This window comes from Clinocottus analis, unplaced genomic scaffold, assembly GCF_023055335.1.
Source record: "Clinocottus analis isolate CAN_PGR_092001 unplaced genomic scaffold, fCliAna1.0.p SCAF_14, whole genome shotgun sequence".
Taxonomy (NCBI): Eukaryota; Metazoa; Chordata; class Actinopteri; order Perciformes; family Cottidae; genus Clinocottus; species Clinocottus analis.
Genome location: NW_027175865.1, coordinates 17,951,330 through 17,971,262, shown reverse-complemented (window position 1 = coordinate 17,971,262; position 19,933 = coordinate 17,951,330). Strand labels below are relative to the sequence as shown.

Sequence of the window (19,933 nt, the reverse complement as noted above, 5' to 3'; positions counted from 1 at the left end):
ACATACCGTCGCATCGTCTTCAACCACTGAAGAGATCGCGACGAGGAAACATTAACTGCTGGGTGACAGCGGCAGGTATATTGAAAAATAACAAAAAAAAAGTGAGACTATGAAGTGTCAATAAGCGACCGTGACTGTGATGCGTCGTCTCTGAGACTCAATCGATGTGAAGTCCACGGTGACGAGCTGCGATCTCGTTAAGATTACTGCTGCACTGGTCTTTCACCACTGACAGTAATGGGCCATAATGTCTCCGTCAAGCGTCACCCAGGGAACACACACACACACACACACACACACACACACACACACACACACACACACACACACACACACACACACACGCAGTGTGTGTGGGGGGATAAAAGCAATGCCAGCTGTGAGATCATGGTTTAAAAGCACGAGGGAGAAAAGAAAAGCATCAAGTAGAGCATTTTTTTCATGTCATGGTGCAGAATTAGCCGGTCATTTCCAAGAGTGCGCGGTAATGAGAGGTTTTTTTTGTGGCTGACAGAGAGGTTTGAGAAGGGTGTCATGATGTAAAACAGCATCTGACTCAGCTCCGCTCTTGTGAGTCCTCCGACAACATTATCTAACGCAGGGAGAGTGAGAACGACGCTAAAGATAGCCGAGGATGAGGATGAGGTCGAGGTCGAGGACGAGGTTGATGACGAAGTCGATGACGAGGTCGATGACGAGGTCGATGACGAAGACGAGGACGAGGTCGATGATGAAGACGAGGACGAGGTCGATGACGAGGTCGAGGTCAATGTTGGGGACGAAGTTAATGTTGAGGATGAGGTCAATGTTGAGGACGAGATCGAGTTCGAGGATGAGGTCAATGTCAAGGTTGAGGGCAAGGGCAATGTCGAGGACGAGTTGGAGGACGAGTTGGAGGACGAGTTGGAGGACGAGGTCAAGTTTGAAGTTAAGGACGAGGTTGAGTTCGAGGTCGAGTTCGAGGACGAGGTCGAGGATGAGGACGAGTTCGAGGACGAAATCGAGATCAAGTTCATGGACGAGATCAAGTTCGAGGACGAGGTCGAGTTCGAGGACGTCGGACGAGGTCGAGTTTGAGGACGAGGTCGAGGTCGTCGGACCTCACCTTCATCGGCAAAGGGGTCAAGAAGGAACAAGTAAATTGTGCACGTGAATTGACGCACATTTTCTCGAAAGCTGAAAATATCCGAGAACATATGTTGTTTCATTCCTTTGCGAACCCTTTCCTGTAAATATAACGACATCATGTTGGTGTTTTTAATGCAGTAACAACGCCTCTCAAACATTTAACAGTTGCAAACCTAATATCCAGCAATACTGTACGGGAGGAACACTGATGTATTCGCTACTCGGCTTCTTGTGATGTTATTAAATAAGACTCGCTGTTTAGCAACCGAACAATTTGACAATCTTTGCTCACAGCACATAAAAAAAGCACAATTTAAACAGAACCTTTTTTCTTCTTTTTCGTTTAAATCTGTTCTCCGTGTTGGTTTTTCTTCTCCGCCGCTGCCTTCTTGTGTAACCCGTCCCCTGAGGGACACATGTAGGTGTAATGGTTTGGAATAATTGGCACTGAAACTACTTAAAACCGCACAGTGGAGAGAGCGCTTCCCTTCGTGATACTTTCCACACAGCCCGATGATCCGAGTTCTCTGCGGCCGCCGCGTCGGTTGCACCACAAAGGGGCTGATTTCCATGATTTTGACTTCTTGTTTAACCCACTTGTAAAGCTAGCATTGCTTTCTTTTTGTTTTCTTGCAGCAAACTGGGGAAACAGACTCGTGTGAGGGGAGCAGGGGGCCGAGAGCTCCGGTGATGTGTCGTGTCAGCTGTTTGCACATCACTCGCTCCGCAGAAGGAAGAAGGAAGGAGCACATTTGGAAGCAGGCGTGTGGTGGTTTTCAGTGGGTGGTGCATCAAGCAGACAACTTTTAGCTCGCACTCTTATGAAAGATGTGTCACGCTCAACACAACGAGCTTCAAAAAAGAGACTGCCGCACGTGTTGACGACGGCACAGCTGTTCCTAAGAGTGCAGGACGACGACAACGAGGACAAGACAGACAGGCGTGGTGGACGGGGAGGCCGGGTGCGTTTTCCCCCGGACGCCGCCGACCACGAGGCTTACCGATGGTCGCGGAGTGCTTAGGGCTGGAGGCAGACCCCTGCTGGTTAAAGTGGTGGTGCAAGTTCCCAGCTGCAAAGAGAGCAGAGAGCCAACAAACTGATGGACAAACCGCTCCAGAGGCACCAGGGCCCCGAGTGCCGAGTCAGCACATGTGTCGACAGAGAGAGGGGGACAGAAAGATGGAGAGAGACAGGCGAGGTCCCTCCAGGAATTTGGCTTTTTCTTTCTTTTGATACTTTGGTGACACAATGAGCTCAATAACAAGCCAGCGGATTAACACAAAGCGGCTCGTCTTTTTCCACGCAGCTCCGGAGAGGGAGGAGATTAAAAAAGACGATGTTTGAGTCTCCGTTAGAAGTTTGAAATGCTCGTTTCAAATGGGTTTGTCGTCGGCTTGCGATAAAAAGTGATATCTTAAACGGCTCAATATCTGGTTTTACAATGAAGATCTATGTGCAAAAAGTCAATCCATAGAATATATAATGATAAAAATGTGGTTTGTGACTTTAACTATGTGTCTTTGACAAGCAATAAGAGTAGTTATACACAAAAAAACTTGTGTTACTTGTATTTAAATGTTGCCATTACGAATACAAATTTGTTGGGAGACTGTAGTAAAGCTTTTATTCTTTTATTTCACATGTTCATGACGAACAATAATCAAATTAATCAAAATGAAGGTGTAAGATGGCAGCCGAAAGCTGCCTTTTTACATGTTCAAGAGTTAGTTATTGGGACGTCTGTATCCACGAGTTGACTTTCTTATTGTTGAAGATAAAACGTTGAAGAAAAAACACTCAAAATCCTGAAGAGACTGAAAGAAGAGAAGCTTGTTCAGCGAGAGGCGGCGGCAGCGAGAGAGCGAGAAACGTGTTGTGTTTGTGCGTTCAGACTGTCATCGTGTGAACCGTTACACAACACAAGAAAACAAAACAGGTTGGACCGGCACTCTGGTTCCCCACCGCTTGTTTCTGTCTCGTCAGAAACAACACGGAGCCGCCGGGAGAGGTGCAAACGAGCAAACACGAGATAAACTCTGGAGGGATATCCAAAAGAATTAGCTTGAATTTATGAACAAAGTACAAAGAACAAAGAAGATTCCTGGATGAATTGAGGTGACCGCGATCCCTTCAACTCATCAAGAACTTTCTGCGTTTTTTTCCTGGATTTTGAGCTACGAGCGTACTTGATGCACAAATGGTTCAGTCGGTGGGCGGCAGTATTCCTTTCACCAAGAAACATGAACGTAGATGTTTCAGGATCTCTTATTATCACACATTTTACTACATTTTTTTATATAACAGTCAATTAACTTTACATTCACTATTCATGCAAAACCTGTGCGGACACCACATTCAGTGGAGACCTCGTCCAGAACCTGAAGAAACGAAGGTGGATCCACATTGGAAGTATTATCAGCATCCTCTCTGATAATAGATGCATTATGGTGGCAAAACTAAAAGGTACAGTTTACTCCTCCAGCTGACGTCTGATGACGGTCAGTTGAAATGTCTGACTTGTCTTTGCGTTCAGGCCGTGTGACTCACTGCGGTTGTCTTTGCTCTGCAGGATGGGCGTGTACAGGTTTTTGGAGGTCCGTCCGTCGCTGGCGGTGCCGCTCAGCAGCGCAGCGTTGTTCCTCTCTCCAGGCTGCACCGGACTGGACTGATGCCGCAAGATGTCCACCAGAGACCTGACACGGGGGAAAGAGAGGACGGGGTGAGGAAAGAGAGGACGGGGTGAGGAAAGAGAGGACGGGGTGAGGAAAGAGAGGACAGGGTGAGGAAAGGGAGGATGGGGTGAGGAAAGAGAGGACGGGGTGAGGAAAGAGAGGACGGGGTGAGGAAAGAGAGGACAGGGTGAGGAAAGGGAGGATGGGGTGAGGAAAGAGAGGACGGGGTGAGGAAAGAGAGGATAGGGTGAGGAAAGAGAGGACGGGGTGAGGAAAGAGAGGACAGGGTGAGGAAAGGGAGGACGGGGTGAGGAAAGAGAGGACGGGGTGAGGAAAGAGAGGACGGGGTGAGGAAAGAGAGGACAGGGTGAGGAAAGGGAGGATGGGGTGAGGAAAGGGAGGACGGGGTGAGGAAAGGAAGGATGGGGTGAGGAAAGGAAGGATGGGGTGAGGAAAGAGAGGATAAGGTTAGGAAAGGAAGAATAGGGTGAGGAAAGAGAGGACGGGGTGAGGAAAGAGAGGACACTCATTCATCACCTGTTTCATGATGTCTGTATAGATATCACATTGTACAAATACTCCGTTACAAGTAGAAGTACAACAGTCTGATGAGTACTCAAAGTATTTGCTTGTCAGGGTCAGACTGAGGAGGCGTGTCCAGCAGAATGAAAGCCTGGTCCGTGTGGGTCAGTGAAGGCAGCACGGCCGTCCCGTGGTCTCACCTGGGCATGTTGATGTCTCTGTTTCGGGGTCGCCGCGCCACCTTGCTGAAGGCGATCCTGACGCCCACGGCCACCACCAGCGTGAAGGAGATCACGCCGCCGATCACGTAGGCCGTGCTGCGAAGAGAGAGACGCAGCGTCAGCTGACCCAGCGCAGCGGGAGAGACAGAACACGCTGACGATTACAGAACAACGGTTTAGTCATTCGTCATCTTTCTAAAGCACTTCTTTGAGTTGTTGGTCATTTATTTCACACTTCAGCAACTGTGATTATTTCACTATTGTTTTTATCCTGTAAGGCAGAAAACTGAACGCCTCACGCTGCTGCAGGAGCACCCTGAACGCCTCACGCTGCTGCAGGAGCACCCTGAACGCCTCACGCTGCTGCAGGAGCACCCTGAACGCCTCACGTTGCTGCAGGAGCACCCTGAACGCCTCACGCTGCTGCAGGAGCACTCTGAACGCCTCACGCTGCTGCAGGAGCACCCTGAACGCCTCACGCTGCTGCAGGAGCACCCTGAACGCCTCACGCTGCTGCAGGAGCACCCTGAACGCCTCACGCTGCTGCAGGAGCACCCTGAACGCCTCACGCTGCTGCAGGAGCACCCTGAACGCCTCACGTTGCTGCAGGAGCACCCTGAACGCCTCACGCTGCTGCAGGAGCACCCTGACTGCTTCCACTACGCATTAGTTGCTGCTGACCTGCTGTTCTGCTGCTGCAGCGTCTCAAAGTCCGGGTCGGGCTTGTTGCCGCTGCTGACGGTGACGGGGACCAGCGGCTCGGCCCAGACGGGGGAGATGTAGTTGTTGCAGGACTCCTGGTCCAGCCGGCTCCTCTGGTGCTCGCAGCAGAAGCGGTAGTGGCACGTCCCGCAGCAGTAGATGTAGCTGCCCTTAGAGCAGTTGAACGTGGTGTCAAACTGACCCATCACGTCGTAGTAGCCCCTGTGGGGCAGAGGGCACCGATTAATGACAAAGAGGTCTACTGGACATCTCACTGCTCGCAAACACGGTCAAACATGACTTTAAACCTGTTTTATATCAGGTCACGAGGTACAAATCCAGACAAACATGGTATGCATTTCAAAAAATACACTAAAAACATGCTAGGTATCACATTAAACATGAAAATCAGGGCTACAATGATGGATAATCCCGGTGTACAACCTCAATAGGATTATGGTTTAAAGGGCTACGCCACATTGAGTCATTGTTTTTTGACATTTTGTCCGTTACAAGCAGAACATGTGTGTAAGTTACTCAATCCTCAAAATAAGCAGCAATGTTTGTCTTTCAAATCTTTCATTTTAAAGACCGCTTCACAAAATCATGTAAAAAAGAGTCTTCTTTCTGCTCTGTGTGAGTTTTCTGGGAGTCTTTGTTGTTAAGAAAAGTCGAAAAATGTTGTCGCTTGTTCACGCTTGATGAGCTTCAACAGATGTCGGACGTGTTCGTCTTGTTTTCTCTAAATCAAACCAAACATTGGAGCTCTGAGCGCGTCGTCTTTGTCTGGTTTGAACCAGCTGGAAATATGAAGAAGAAGAAGAAGAAGAAGAAGAAGAAGAAGAAGAAGAAGAAGAAGAAGAAGAAGAAGAAGAAGAAGAAGAAGGCTGGTGGCTGGTGTTGCTCCTCCTGAACACAGCCGCTGCTGATGGCGTGTGTGTGTGTGTGTGTGTGTGTGTGCGCGCGCGCACACACACACACACACACACACACGCACACACACACACAACTGATTTAGAGCTGATTACATGTTGCCTGGCAACAGCCAGACGCCTCTCAGTGCAGAAAATATACGCTTCGGTGAGATGGAGATCAGAGCTGCTGCATGCCGGAGAACGATGAGGCGCCTCGTTGTTTTCATGGCTTGCGGTGCGATGGACGCACAACGCAGTCCGCCCCACAAAAAGGAGACATTTCTGGGTGTTTTTCCACAGTTTCCCCTCAGGAAGCAGGTTTTTGCACCCAAAGGTTACGTTACGTATGAGATTGTGTTTAAATCTGGTCGACTCTCGTTGTGTGAATCATTTCTGTCACATGCCTTGAATGCGTTGTTCATTCTGGTCACACAACATCTATTTTACATACTGGCTCCTCCTCTGATGCTCTCCTGAAGGTTTCTTCGGTTTTTCCTCAACCGATGTGAGGTCAAAGGTCAGAGGATGACGTATGTGCACAGACTGAAAAGCCTCCCAGGCTAATTTGTAATTTGTGATTTTAAACTGTACAAAATACATTTCAATAAATTGTCCTCTGCCTTTGAATGCTCAAAATAACACACACACACACACACACACACACACACACACACACACACACACACACACACACACACACACAGATTCACGCTGTGGACACAGCAGTGAAATGTGAGAACTGCCACAAAAACAGGTCAATATTTCAATAGTGCATTTTTATGAATTCACCTTTAGTTCTGCACAACCTTAAGCACCTGTACCCGTTCTTCAAGTCGTCGTATGAACCCCAAATAAGTTCTAATACTTGTGTTCATTCATATTGATTTTTTTAGAATTTTATTTGAATAAAATGTATATTTAAAAAAATGAAACTTTTATACCATGTTTTGATCATAACTATGAACATCGAGCAATATTTAGGCGAGATTTCCCCAAAAACGCCTTTACAAGAGGTCGGCGACTTCTTTAAACTGTAAAGCCTAAACAACAACCCACACACTAATGAGACACCTTTTTAAAGATAGTCACCTAAAGAATCAGCATCTGCAAAAAAAATCACCATAAAATCACCATAAAATCACCATAAAATCACCATAAAATCAGGCATTGGGGTGTTATGAATGTGTTTCAGTTCACACGTCAAATATGCAAGAAAAGGACGAAAGAAAATAAATGCAAAACTTAATGATTTTAACTTATTTTCCCATCTTTCGTACCTGCACACGTCCACGTCCACCAGCTGCCGGGGAGGCGGGGCCACCTGGGCGGCGCCGAGCGGCGGCTTGAGGGCGTCGGCTGTCATGTTCCTCGGCAGCATGGTCTGGGGGAGGGGCTTCGGAGGGAGCTCGGCCATCACCGGCGCGTTGGCGCCGTCGCCGTCGCCGTCGCCGTCCTCCACCTCGGCCGCTTTGGGCGCCACTTTGGGCCCGGCGGCGGGCAGCGGGGGCAGCGGGGGCTTGTAGCCGGTCAGCAGGAACAAGGCGGTGCTCCTCTTGCCGGACGCGGCGGCCGCGGAGACGGCGAGCCAGGAGAGAAGAAGCAGGAGAACGAGGGGCGAGCGAAGCGTCGCCATTGTTTTCTTTAGTTTTTTTTTCTTTTCAAGTTTCTGAGCCATAGTTTTACAAAAAAGAAACAGATTCACACGAACGGCTCCAAAATCCAAGATGGCAGCCTCTCGATTTATAAAAAGAAAACACAAAAAAACCGTTGGTGTATGAAAAGTCTCTTTCTGGACTCGATGCACAGGAGCAGAAGGTCTCAGAGTTCTCTCTTGAAGGTGTTTCACTCGCTCAGCGTCGTGTAAACTATTCTCTCTGCATACAAATCCTTCACTTCAGCAGCTTTTGTAAACATTGAGGTCTTTCAGAGGTTTATTTTTCTTTTTTTTTAATAGCGGAACTGCCTGTGAAATCGCTGTAGTTCTTAAGGTGGAAAGGAAAATGTGGACCGATTTATAAATATAGAATAAGATGGTTTTGTTTCATGGCAACGGTGTGTGTCGATGCTTCGTGTCACTTTTACAGTCTCTTGGCCAAAATCTTCAAAATAGGCAGTAATGTTTTTTTGTTGTTTTTATTTTACATTTTCTGTAAACAAGATGAGAAAACTGTAAACGCGTTAAACACGCAGACTCCACGGAAAGAGTCCGGCATCTCCTACCGACCGGTTTTCCGGGACGCGTTTACGGCACGGAGAGTTACGTAAGAAACTGCGATGGAAAACGTGATCTGTAAACATTTAGCGTTGTATGTAAACTTTTGTGGTTTTTTTTTCCTTCAACAGACGTTGGATGTTTTCTGGTCTGGGGTTTGGCACTTCTGTCGTCCCGCGTGGACAACTTATGTTAAAAATCATACATGTAAAATGTGTTTTTCTTTAAAAAATGAAATAAAATATCGGAGCCGAGCGTCGGTGAACAACAGTGCCGGCAGCTTCAGAGAGCTCGACTTTTGTTGAGCTCAGAGGAAGCCGGGTCTGAATTTGGCACAAGCTGTGACTTAAATGTCCATTTCTTTTGTAGAAAAAACAAAACAGTAAAAGGTTTTTGTTGTTTTTACATCATGCTCACGATTTGCGGTTAAAAACGAACTCTTCCTCTCCAGAGACTCAGCAGAGGAGAATCGATAAAGGTCAATATGCTTGAAATTTTGGTTTTGAAACAGTGAATTTTAGAAGTTTGACAGAAACTAGCTGCGAAATGAACCGTTAAGCAGCATTTAATGGTGAAGAGAAAGAATGTCGATGATGTCAAGGCAAGAAGTGATCGAAAAGCAGGAAACCAAAAAAAACGACTCCGGACAGAAAAATCTTTTTTTTTGTCTGTTTTCTTTTTTGTTAGGCGGGAGGATCTATGTGCGTTCGACTCTCTTGTGTGAGTGTCTTTGCTCCGAATTTAGTTTGGCCCAACAGAAGAGAACGAAGGAGGGCTTGGGCCCGGTTCTAGCAGGGCAGCGAGGTTCTGCCCACAGAACAGACATGAAAATGTCCGGATTCATCCGTCACACACGTGTTTGCGGGCGGGAGAGTTTCGCTATCGGGCCGCTCGTCGTCCGCTCGCCGGCGCGCGCTCCTCCGAGTTAAGACGCGGGTAGAAAAAGAGAGGCGCGTGGTCGGGGTTCTTCTTCATCGACTCCCTGAAAGTTTGAGCGTTTTTTCTGAATCCAAATCCGAAACTTGGCGAGAATGAGCCGGCCGGTCGGTCGGGTATGGCTTTTAGCTCGCGGCCGTGTAGTCAAAGCAAATACAGTGAAAGGTTTTCAAGTTGCATTTCTTTTTAGTTTGAAGAGGTCACTGTGATTAGATAAAGGGATGGAAATGGGGGAGGAGTCGGGAGGGGGGGGATGGGGAGGAGGGAGGCGGCGGCGGTCAGCTTTGTGGAACCGAGCGCCAACGCGTGGAAGAGGAAACGACGCGGAGACGACAAAGAGCCAGAGGCTCCTCTCCTAGAAGCAGCTGGAAGGAGACGGGCGACGCGTCGGCAGCCGTTCGCAGACGCAGATTTCCCCCCCGAGCCTCCGAGGTGTCGATAGCAGCGGCGCCTGAGAACGTATTTATCTGGTTAGCCGCGGACAAACTACAAGGAAATAAAGGTCTTTAAAGCTAAACGGCTTCTTCTTCTTCTTCTTCTTTTTTTTTGCTTGGTCTTCTCTGGACACAGTCGGTCCGTGTGGCACCTGGTTTCGGTCTCGCTTAGAGCAAAAACAGCGGGAGTCCTCAATAAAAAGAGGAGGAGGAGGTCCACGAACTCTGGTTTTCTCCCGGAGCAGGAACAGTTTATTCAGTGAGGCGACTCGGCACCCGGGGCGGCTGAAAAAGGCCTCCGGAAAGCCTCCATGCGGTGCCAGCGACGGGATGGGTTTTGGAAGACGGGTCCACGCCCACCTTTTTAGAGCTTCCTGCTCTCACGGGTTCACGTCCACTCGGTCACCGGCTCCTGCACCGGAAGACGAGAACACAGCGTTAAGGGTGCTCAACGCATCCGGGTTCATTTGTTCTGAATTTTGCCGAAACCCGAAACGTTGAAGCCGTTGAAGTGTCTGTGGCTCAACGACCATCGATCAAACAAACAGTCACGTGACATCACATCAGGGTCTATTGCCAAATGAAGCGTCGTCCTCGTACGAGTTTCATCCGTGATGAATCAGAACATTTAAACCTTTATTTAAATGTGAAACCCCAAAACTACAAAGATCTGAATAACATATTTAACTGGGACTGATGGGGTGTATTTATATTACCCTGTTAATAATAAAGAACCTCGCCAATTCAGCTAATTTGACAACACATGTATTTAAATTGATTGACCACATTTGGGGCAAAAGGATTGAACACAGACTTCCTGTTAAAAAGAAATGAGTTCACACAACACAAACCACACAAAACAGACTTCTCCAAACTAAGAAACAGGACTTTCAAGATGAATCCTTGAAGCACATTAATTGACTTAATTAACCTTAATTGGCTAATATGTGACATTCTAATTGAGCCCACACACACACACACACACACACACACACACACACACACGCAGTTGTAACTGTCTCCTTGTTCCAACATAAGAAAAAAAGGTTGAAATTAAAAGAGTGCGTGTTAAAACTGTGTGTGACCTTTTGAGCTCAACAATGGCGGCGGCGTTAAACTACAAGCCCCAGAAGCTGCTCGGTGGCGTTTTCACGCCACAGAAAAAACCAAGCGGGCGGAGTAAATGTGTCTCAGACGTTTAAGCTGGATCGCTTCCTGCGTCGAGAAAGACGCAGGAAGTATTTAAGGACAGCCGACATGTTTGCGCTGCACCTTTACGTAACGCTGCTGTGGCCTCCAGCAGCGTTCAGTACAGATTCCTTAATGCCCGACTGAACCTGGAATTCTGCTTCAGCTGAAGGACGTAAAGCTCATATACGAGCTCTTACCACACACACACACACACATATATAAAAAACATCAGCTGACAGATGAGATGGGAGCAGCCGTGATCTGAATTTGTAAAAAAAAAAAAAAGAAAAAAAAGAAAGTAGGAGACATGACAGCTGCCATATGGACTCATCTGACAGAAGGACGGCGAAAAGGGAGACCGCAGATGTGTGTGTGTGTGTGTGTGTGTGTGTGTGTGTGTGTGTGTGTGTGTGTGTGTGTGTGTGTGTGTGTGTGTGTGTCTGTTTACTGAATGAAGCCTCGTAGCGTCAGCATTGGGAGGCGACCAGCAGAACGGCGCTCTCGGGGAAAATCTCACAACCTCAGTATTAATGTTTTCTGACTCTTATCCAATTGTATAGATATACAAGTATATTTATACTATACGATTATATAAATACACACACATACATCAAATAGAGAGGGTGTCTTTAGTCATCATAGCGCAGTAATAAGCTTGTGTGACTCCATCAGCTAGTATTCGTAGTACTACTTAAGAGTACATCTTGCTTCTCTCGGCCTTAAAGTCGGGATGTCACACGAACGGATACTTGGGGACAAAGTGGATGCCAACATTATGTTTTTCCTTGTTTTTCTACAACACTGCAAAGTATCGGTGATGCGTTCAAGCTCCATTTTCTTGTTGTTATAACATTATTATTACATGGTATCATTTCTTTCAAAGTTACACTGTTGATTTCATAATTCCAAGCAAATTGTGGGGAAAAAACACACATTCAGCATTTCCACATCCTCTAATGCAACTATTTGACTCTCTTCTTTGTTTGAAATCTTTCTAAAATCAATGTATTTGTAGAATTTTATTTGATCTGATTGTTTAGGGCTCAAACCATTCATTAAGTAAAAATAAGAGTAACTGAAAGGTTCATCAATAATGGGAGAAAAAACATGTTAGCGACTTGCAGCCCTGAAAGAAATTGATTACTGTATACGTGATTATGTATACATGTGTCATTTTGTGTTATGTATTGATACAGAAAAAAATATGAATATTGATTCCAACCACAAACCAGCCGAGTACTAATACACATGTCCTGTACATCTACCTCCAGTACACAGTACGTATACTACTTCTCTTCCGCTTCTTTAACCCCATTCTCAACCCTTCTCTCATCTCCCTCCCTTCACTCCCCCTCCCTCTCTGAAGCATGCTGGGAAATGTGCCAGTGCATAAGGGCACGCAGCGGCAGCAGCGATGGCAGCATGGCCCCGTATACTAACATGGACCGGGGGCGAAGCGGCTGTGAACTCTGCCCATAAAGGTCAGCGCACTGCCCTTGTGCGTGACACAGTGATGCATGTTGGTGGCATAAAACTGGTTTAAAAATAAAAATCCATTAATGCAGCCTAGTTTTCGGGCGATAGTGTGGAGTGAGGAAGGATTACAGAAGCGCCCGAGCTTCCATTAACTCTGGTACCGGAACGACGCCGAACATAATGTGGCAACGATTTATTTCGGCACGGAGTTGAGTAACCGTGCGTTTGGCGGGCTGGAGTTCAACGGGACATATTAAGCCTTCACAAAAACGCACAATCGTTTCGTGGTCCTTCGATGAACCTCGCAGAAAAATAACACTCCAGATTTTTGAGGCCGATTGTAACCCACGGCAATAAAAACTACGGTCTGCTTTCTGAGTAATGATGCAAGTGAAAGCACAGAATGAGCAATGAGAGGAAGGAGAGATGTTGAAGCCCAATTGTCGACAGGAAAAACAAAAGAAAGATGGAAAATCCTCATTTAAGAAACTAGAACAAGTTTTTTCTGATAGGAAATCTGCAAATAATCCGCTTATCAACTCAACTTGGTTTCCTTTTCAGAAACATTTCTGACCAACAATCCAAAACCAAATAATGTTCAGATTACTAGAATTACATTATTTTTGGATCAACAATAATAAATTGATTATCATAATAATTGCAGATTCATTTCCTGCCGATAAACCATCAAATCGTTGCAACTCTCCAAAAAACCCACAGTATGCTACAAGTACCACTTCAAAAATGATACCAAAAATATATTTTCTTCTCCACTTCACATGAACAGAAATGATTTATAAACCCTTTGAGGCAAAAGCTCTCAGATATTCACTGATGTTTAAATACGAGCAGCTGCACATATTTGTTGGAATATTTGCTTGATGAATTTCTCAAAATGATTAAACGGTAAATGGACAAGTCAAAAAACTTTGACACCACATGCAATTCACACCCATTCAGATCTGTTAACTAACCCATTGGTACCATTCAGATCTGTTAACTAACCCATTGGTACCCATTCAGATCTGTTAACTAACCCATTGGTACCCATTCAGATCTGTTAACTAACCCATTGGTACCCATTCAGATCTGTTAACTAACCCATTGGTACACATTCAGATCTGTTAACTAACCCATTGGTACCCATTCAGATCTGTTAACTAACCCATTGGTACCATTCACACTCAGTTAACTAACCCATTGGTACCCATTCAGATCTGTTAACTAACCCATTGGTACCATTCACACCCAGTCAAACTGCAGGTCCTCCCATTGATCGCTGAGCCATAGTATCCCAATGAATCAACTGTTAAGAAAAACTATTTTCGCATGGCAACAAGAGAAATTGACTGAACACAGGGAGGAAAGAGGATGTTTTGTTTATTGCACTTCTGATCCCTTTCTGCAAGAATCTAATTAGATTTCTAACGACTTCAGCATGACATAAAACAACACTTTAAAGCTAATAAGATAATTAATGATCACCCGCGGATGCCACCCCCCCCCCCCCCCCCCCAAAAAAAACAGCGTGTTTTCATAAAACAGGACAGAAAATGAGGAAAAATAGGAATTCCTGCCTCATGTAAAGTCGGTGACCCTCATGGTTTGGCTTTCTTTTCTTTTAAAGCTGTGTTGGATGCAGATCAGAGCTTGGGAACGCCCGACGAGAAGCTCCGATGCTCATGACTCAGACTCCAAAAGGCCTCTCCGTCGTGGGTTGCAATTCCTGCGAGCATCCTAAAACTCTCTTGACCCCCGCACTCCCTCGGCAACAGAGAACATTCAGCCGTTACATCACCTGCAGCCACGAGCGTGGAAACTGGTGCGAGCGCCGTCAGTGTTTAAAGGTGGTGTAACCCAGAGTGCCTCTGCACAAAAAGGTCTCACTTCTTTTTTAATTTTAAGGTATGAGGGTCACGATATATATATTCCAGGCTGCAGACGATGACCCGGTCACGCCACGACGCCCCGTTGTTGTGTAATAACAGGGTTCATTTCACAGTGAACTTCCTGGGAACGATGCATCTGAAGGAGGAGCTGAAGGGCTGAATATGACCCGGCCAGAATTTTACTATTAAATGGTACCACAGTATTTAGTAAATTGCAAGAATACACTTAATACAGATTATTTGCCTTTAGTACAGACCGATACCACTCAAAAAACTCAACCCCACAGCGGAACTAAAGACGGATATTTAAATAAAGCGATCGAGATCAATGCCGCAGAGCCAGACAGCCGGACTTTCAATCCGTGGATCCAAATTTTACCATTTCCCATGATGCAACGCCATATGATCTTTTGTTAAATTCTCAGGTTTCCCCAAACTTCTTGCCACTGTGGTGTCGTTTTTTTCAGCATAGTGAAGCTGGAAAAATGTCACCTGAACTAATACATAAATAATAATAATAAAGAGAAAGGTAAGAGCAACCTGGCCGGTCTTCAAATTTGCATTCCCTCTACCGATTACCAGGGGGCGACTCCTCTGGTTGTATAGAAGTCTATGATTAATAATTGTTTCATTTGCTTGAGATCTACTTTTGACAGTAGGATCAAATAGTTTTTCAGTATATTCGTGACCTTGTACCCATGTCACGCCATAAACTACTTCAGTGTACTTCAGGTACAAATACCACTGGGAACACTACAGCAACGTGATATCAAGAAACACGATAGCCAAAATCTTAGCACACACACGGTACTTGTGCACGTGTGTGTGCACGTGATCAAGACGGTGGCCCCCTGAAACAACCCCGGTTCATAATGAAGACAAAAAACAACACAAAAAGACAAAAAAAACAGATTGGAGAAGAGACGTTAAAGCTTCTTGGTGTTTTTTCAGCCATTCATCACAAGATCTGAGCCTCGGCCTGCCGACTCTTCCGTAGTGGACTTGGTCAAGATGCGGTTCAGTCTGGACCAGGTCTTCCGCTTCCCCTCCCCCACACCTGAACTGCTCCCCTCTGGACTGCATGGCCTCGGGGGCTGAGCAGCGACAAAGTAACACTGCAAGAAATCCAGTTGGCGAAAGCAAACGTGCAAAAAAGAAAGCAGACGGTAGCGCCGTGCTGCCTTCAGGAGCCGCAGGAGCAGCCGAAAGGTTTAGATGAGGGGGTGGGGGATGAACCGCCGGCCTGCGTGGCACCTAAAGGTTACGGACCGCATCATCCGCTCACCGCACAGTATGCTCGCATCATAACTGTGAAGCGGAGAGTGACAGCCTGCCGTGAATGACGACGCCAGACATCACACGGATGCCTTCGCTTGCTGCTCGCCGGCCTGCGAAACCGCTCTGAATATATTTATTTCAAACAAACCAAAAAAAGGAAAAGATTATCAACTGTATAATTAGTCAATCTGATCCGGGCGATAATTATTCCCTCTCCCCGTGTAAAGCAGCGGTGAGATTAGTTTTTTCTCGGCAACAGCTTTCAGGAGGCGTGAATTAAAAACACGCAGCGGCGGGGCGGCGTCCCCGGAGGAGGTCAACGTGACGGAGCGGCACTTCCCTCGCAGCCGGAAGGTGTCAGTCCGGCGAGGAGGGTTTTTTTCAGCCCAGGGCCCGAGAGCGATGAGTAACTGGCTCGGTGAAAGGCTTCTGGGTTTGGACACGAGGCGAGGAGCGCACTGGCGGCTCTTGGCAAACGCCGGGGATCGACGAAAGGAGAGAAAAAATTTAAAAAATAAGTCAACAAAGCGACTGTTTGTGACAACGACGACTTCTGCCAAGAGTCCTCCTGGGAGAGAAGGCAGCGAATGTGTGACTGTGGGAGGGTACCAAGATAAAAGTCACTCTGTGTGTGAGTGTAATTAAGATTTTACTACAAAATGTATCTGGAATACGGGATTAAACACTTCATACTCTCGGTACAAGCGTTTGCATGCAGGCTACTGGGAGCTTTGAAAAGGTCACGCGGCCCAGTGTGAGCCCGGATCGACCTCGGCGTGCGGCAGGCGACGCCGGCGAATGCTCGACTCCGGATAGTGCAGCCGTTCGCCGTCCCAGCTGACCCGGGAACAGCCAGCATCGAGATCCCATCGGGGTCACCACCGGTCAAACGTTTCTTTAAAATAAAAAAAAAAGCCGTCTTTGGCAATGAATGAAGCCGGAATAACTGACTAACTGACGCTAGTGATGCAGTGGGGGAGTTCAAGGAAAAAGGTGTCACTAACAGCACAAATGTGATTGTTCCTGAAGGTTGAATGTGTGTGTGTGTGTGTGTGTGTGTTTGTGTGTGTGTGTGTGTGTGTGTGTGTGTGTGTGTGTGTGTGTGTGCGTGTTTGTGTGTGTGTGTGTGTGTGTGTGTGTGTGTGTGTGTGTGTGCGTGTTTGTGTGTGTGTGTGCGTGTATACAGTCAATCATTTCTACCCACGTCCCAGGTAATGACGTGAAGACCTGAGACTCTCCGGCTGTAAAATCCCCCGACATCCGGGGCGGGTGTGTGTGTGTGTGTGTGTGTGAGTGTGTGTGTGTGTGTGTGTGTGTGTGTGTGGTTCACTCAAGGCTCAGCCGTCTACGTACGCGCGGCCCATTTTCCAGCTCGTTCACTCGGGTGCACTGAAAGGCCGGACCACCACCGATCAGGATTAATCACCGGCGCTGACTCATCAAACAACCGCGATGGATGGTGGAGCTGCAGATGAGCCACCTCATCCACCACATCGGGATGAGGATGAAGATGAAGATGATGAGCACACCGGGGGCCCAGAGGAACCAACAGGGAAGTCCCTCATCGCACAACACGGGGCCGTAGCTTCAAACCAAGGGGTCACCCCGACACACACCTGAGCGTGGGGATACTTTGTCGAGCTCTCACAGAAGAACCTCTGTGACGTGCAATGATGCTTTTTGGGCGCTAACAAAAGGTGCATACTCCCCATGTCCCCGAATGCCTTTCAACATGTATTAAGTATTTAAAGTATTGAGTGATTGAAAGCATTTAACTTAACCTTAAAAAACACCCTTACAAGATAAATCTATAATGAAAATAATCATTATTCTTTCTACCTCTGAGTTTAGGAGCGTTAGTCGGACATGACGAGCACTACTCCGAGCTTTTTCACACAATTTCTGCAGATTTTAAGTGTTTTTCGGGGCTGGATTTTAAATGTTATTCGTCTGTTTTTGCTGTGTCAGCGATGGAGGACGAGAAACGTTTACTGCACCCTCACTTTAGATAAACCGCTGGACAGGTGTGTTAGGTGTGTTACATGTGTTAGGTGTGCGGCAGCTCTTCGCAAAAACAAAAAGACACACATCCTCAACCACACATGGGCCTGCAACCATATATGCTTGGTGATATCATCCACAAACACGCACCTACTAGGACACCCACAGGCATGCATGCATGCACAAACACACACACATGTACACACACACACACACACACACACACACACACGCATGCATGTACACGCACACACACACTCAGTAAGTTCAGTAAGGCTGAGCACCTGTGAGCCCCCTGAGGCGGTGCAGAGGGGAGCAGTTAGTTTGCAGTGTTTCTCTGCATTAACGTGAGGCATTAGCATTCAGGAGGCAGCCATGCGTGTGTGTGTGCGCGCGCTGTCTTTTTACATCATGACTTTAATGATGTGGCAACACACGCACACACACGCATGCATGCACACACGCACACACACGCACGCATGCATTGTTTTAAGCTGCTAGGTGACACGTATGGACGCTGCTGCTGCATTCAGGGCCCCGCAGCGAGACACAAAATGGGAGTGTTTTGTTGCATTATGCCGAGGCGTTACTGTGTTGCACGTACATGTATAAGCAGCGGGAGATGAGACAGCAGCCCCGCGAAGAGAAACCTGTTCACACGCGTTTGAAAAAACATTTACAAAAAACACACTGCAGCAGCAACACCGACGGGAAGAATAAAGAGAGACCAGTTAATGCGTTTTACGCAGCGGCTCCACAGAGAGGACGATCTTCCAGATGCGGCACCGTGTTCCCTTCTTGTTTTGTCGTATGTCTTGAACTAAATATGCGTTGGAGATTTTTTTTAAAATGCCCCTTTTTAATAAATCAATGGAGGCTCAACAATACAACGCAAACATTGCAGCGCCACACATGCGCCCCGGCAGCGACAATGTGGCTTCATTGACGCCTTTAAGTTCACGTTCAATCCGTCATGTATCAGAAAAAACAACAACAATAACAACAACAAAAAGCACAGAGGTCGACTGAGGATGTTGTGACGTTAACACCACTCTTTTTCTCCTAAACAAATGTGACATATTTGAAGTTACGCACGGTTTAAAAGCATGATATCACTCCGATGCGTGCGCCTCTCTCTCTCTCTCTCTCTCTCTCTCTCTCTCTCTCTCTCTCTGTGTCCCCATCTGTGTGTGTGTGTGTGTGTGTGTGTGTGTGTGTGTGTGTGTGTGTGTGTGTGTGTGTGTGTGTGTGTGTGTTTGTTTTGTTTACCTGCTTTCCTCTTCCTTGTCTCCGCTATCGTGATTCCTGGATTGTGGGAGAAAACGTGTCACCTACATGTTTCATTGTAATTCCCAGGTCTGGAAGAGGAATAATGGATTAGCCGCAGTGGAGCCTCGCGCGCCGTTTTCCTCCCTCTTTCTGGCGCTCTCTCTCTCTCTCTCTCTCTCTCTCTCTCTCTCTCTCTCTCTCTCTCTCTCTCTCTCTCTCTCTCTCTCTCTCTCTCTCCAGTGCAATTAAAAAATAATAATAACACAAAGAGAAAAAGCGTATAAAAAGCGCACACACACACAATGTATGCGTCTATATCTTCCAAGTCCAGTGACGTTGTGCCAGTTGAATGGTCGCGGTGTGTAAAGCGTGTGTGCTGCTCAAACGCTCCGCGCACCGCACCGCCCCGCACCGCACCGCACCGCGCTGCTGCTGCTGTCGCTCCCTCCGCCTCTCCGACGCGAGCTGCTCTTCTCGCGGGTCCGCGGGCCGAGTCATCGATTGGGCAACATGGCGCGAGACCGAGGCGAGCATTCCTCAAGTATGCTGGGGGGAGGGAGGGGGGGGGGGGCAATCCTGGGGCGGGAGGAGTGGACTGCTCTGATTGGACGAGCACAGCGCGCACCTGTTGCTGCTCACAGTTCATGTCCGTATTAATGCGCGCGCGTCAAACGAGTGATCGTCGTTATCTGAGGATCTATAACTGGACTTGCTACCCAGGTCAACATGTGGAAGTTTAGCTCGCTATACGATACAAATTGGGTTTACTTTTGCTCGTATATGTGTTATTATTAGTTTATTTTTTCATAAATTACCCTATTGCACTCTTTTATACCTAAAAAGAAACTAGCGTGTCCATCTTTAGCTGTTTGGCTAACAGCTGAGAGTGTCTAATAAGTATTTATTACCAATCGCTTACAAGAATTTGACCTTTTATTATTACCAAATTATACTATTTACCATTTTAAAAGGTTAAAAACCGCCCAACGAGGCCCAACAACAGGCTAAATGAGATATACATGAGGGATTAAATGACATTTAGCAGCAGTGTTTTCCCATTCGGGACCAGATTTCATTGGAACTACTT

General features: G+C 46.9%; 1 protein-coding gene across 2 annotated transcripts in view; it reads right to left on the bottom strand.

Moving 5' to 3' along the window:
- The window catches only part of LOC137784487 (protein shisa-7-like), a 29,162-nt gene extending 9,815 nt beyond the window's left edge, over window positions 1-19,347 (bottom strand). The window contains exons 1-6 of one of the 2 annotated variants that reach the window (XM_068575200.1): window positions 18,847-19,347; window positions 7,438-10,154; window positions 5,226-5,468; window positions 4,524-4,640; window positions 3,677-3,822; window positions 2,130-2,198 (exon numbers count right to left, since the gene is read on the bottom strand). In XM_068575200.1, coding sequence (XP_068431301.1) covers window positions 2,130-2,198; window positions 3,677-3,822; window positions 4,524-4,640; window positions 5,226-5,468; window positions 7,438-7,835 — 973 coding nt within the window. In that variant the 5' untranslated portion in view covers window positions 7,836-10,154; window positions 18,847-19,347. The remainder of the gene's footprint in view (window positions 1-2,129; window positions 2,199-3,676; window positions 3,823-4,523; window positions 4,641-5,225; window positions 5,469-7,437; window positions 10,155-18,846) is intronic. The other variant, XM_068575201.1, reaches the window with a different exon arrangement.
- Between the last annotated feature and the right edge of the window lie 586 nt (window positions 19,348-19,933).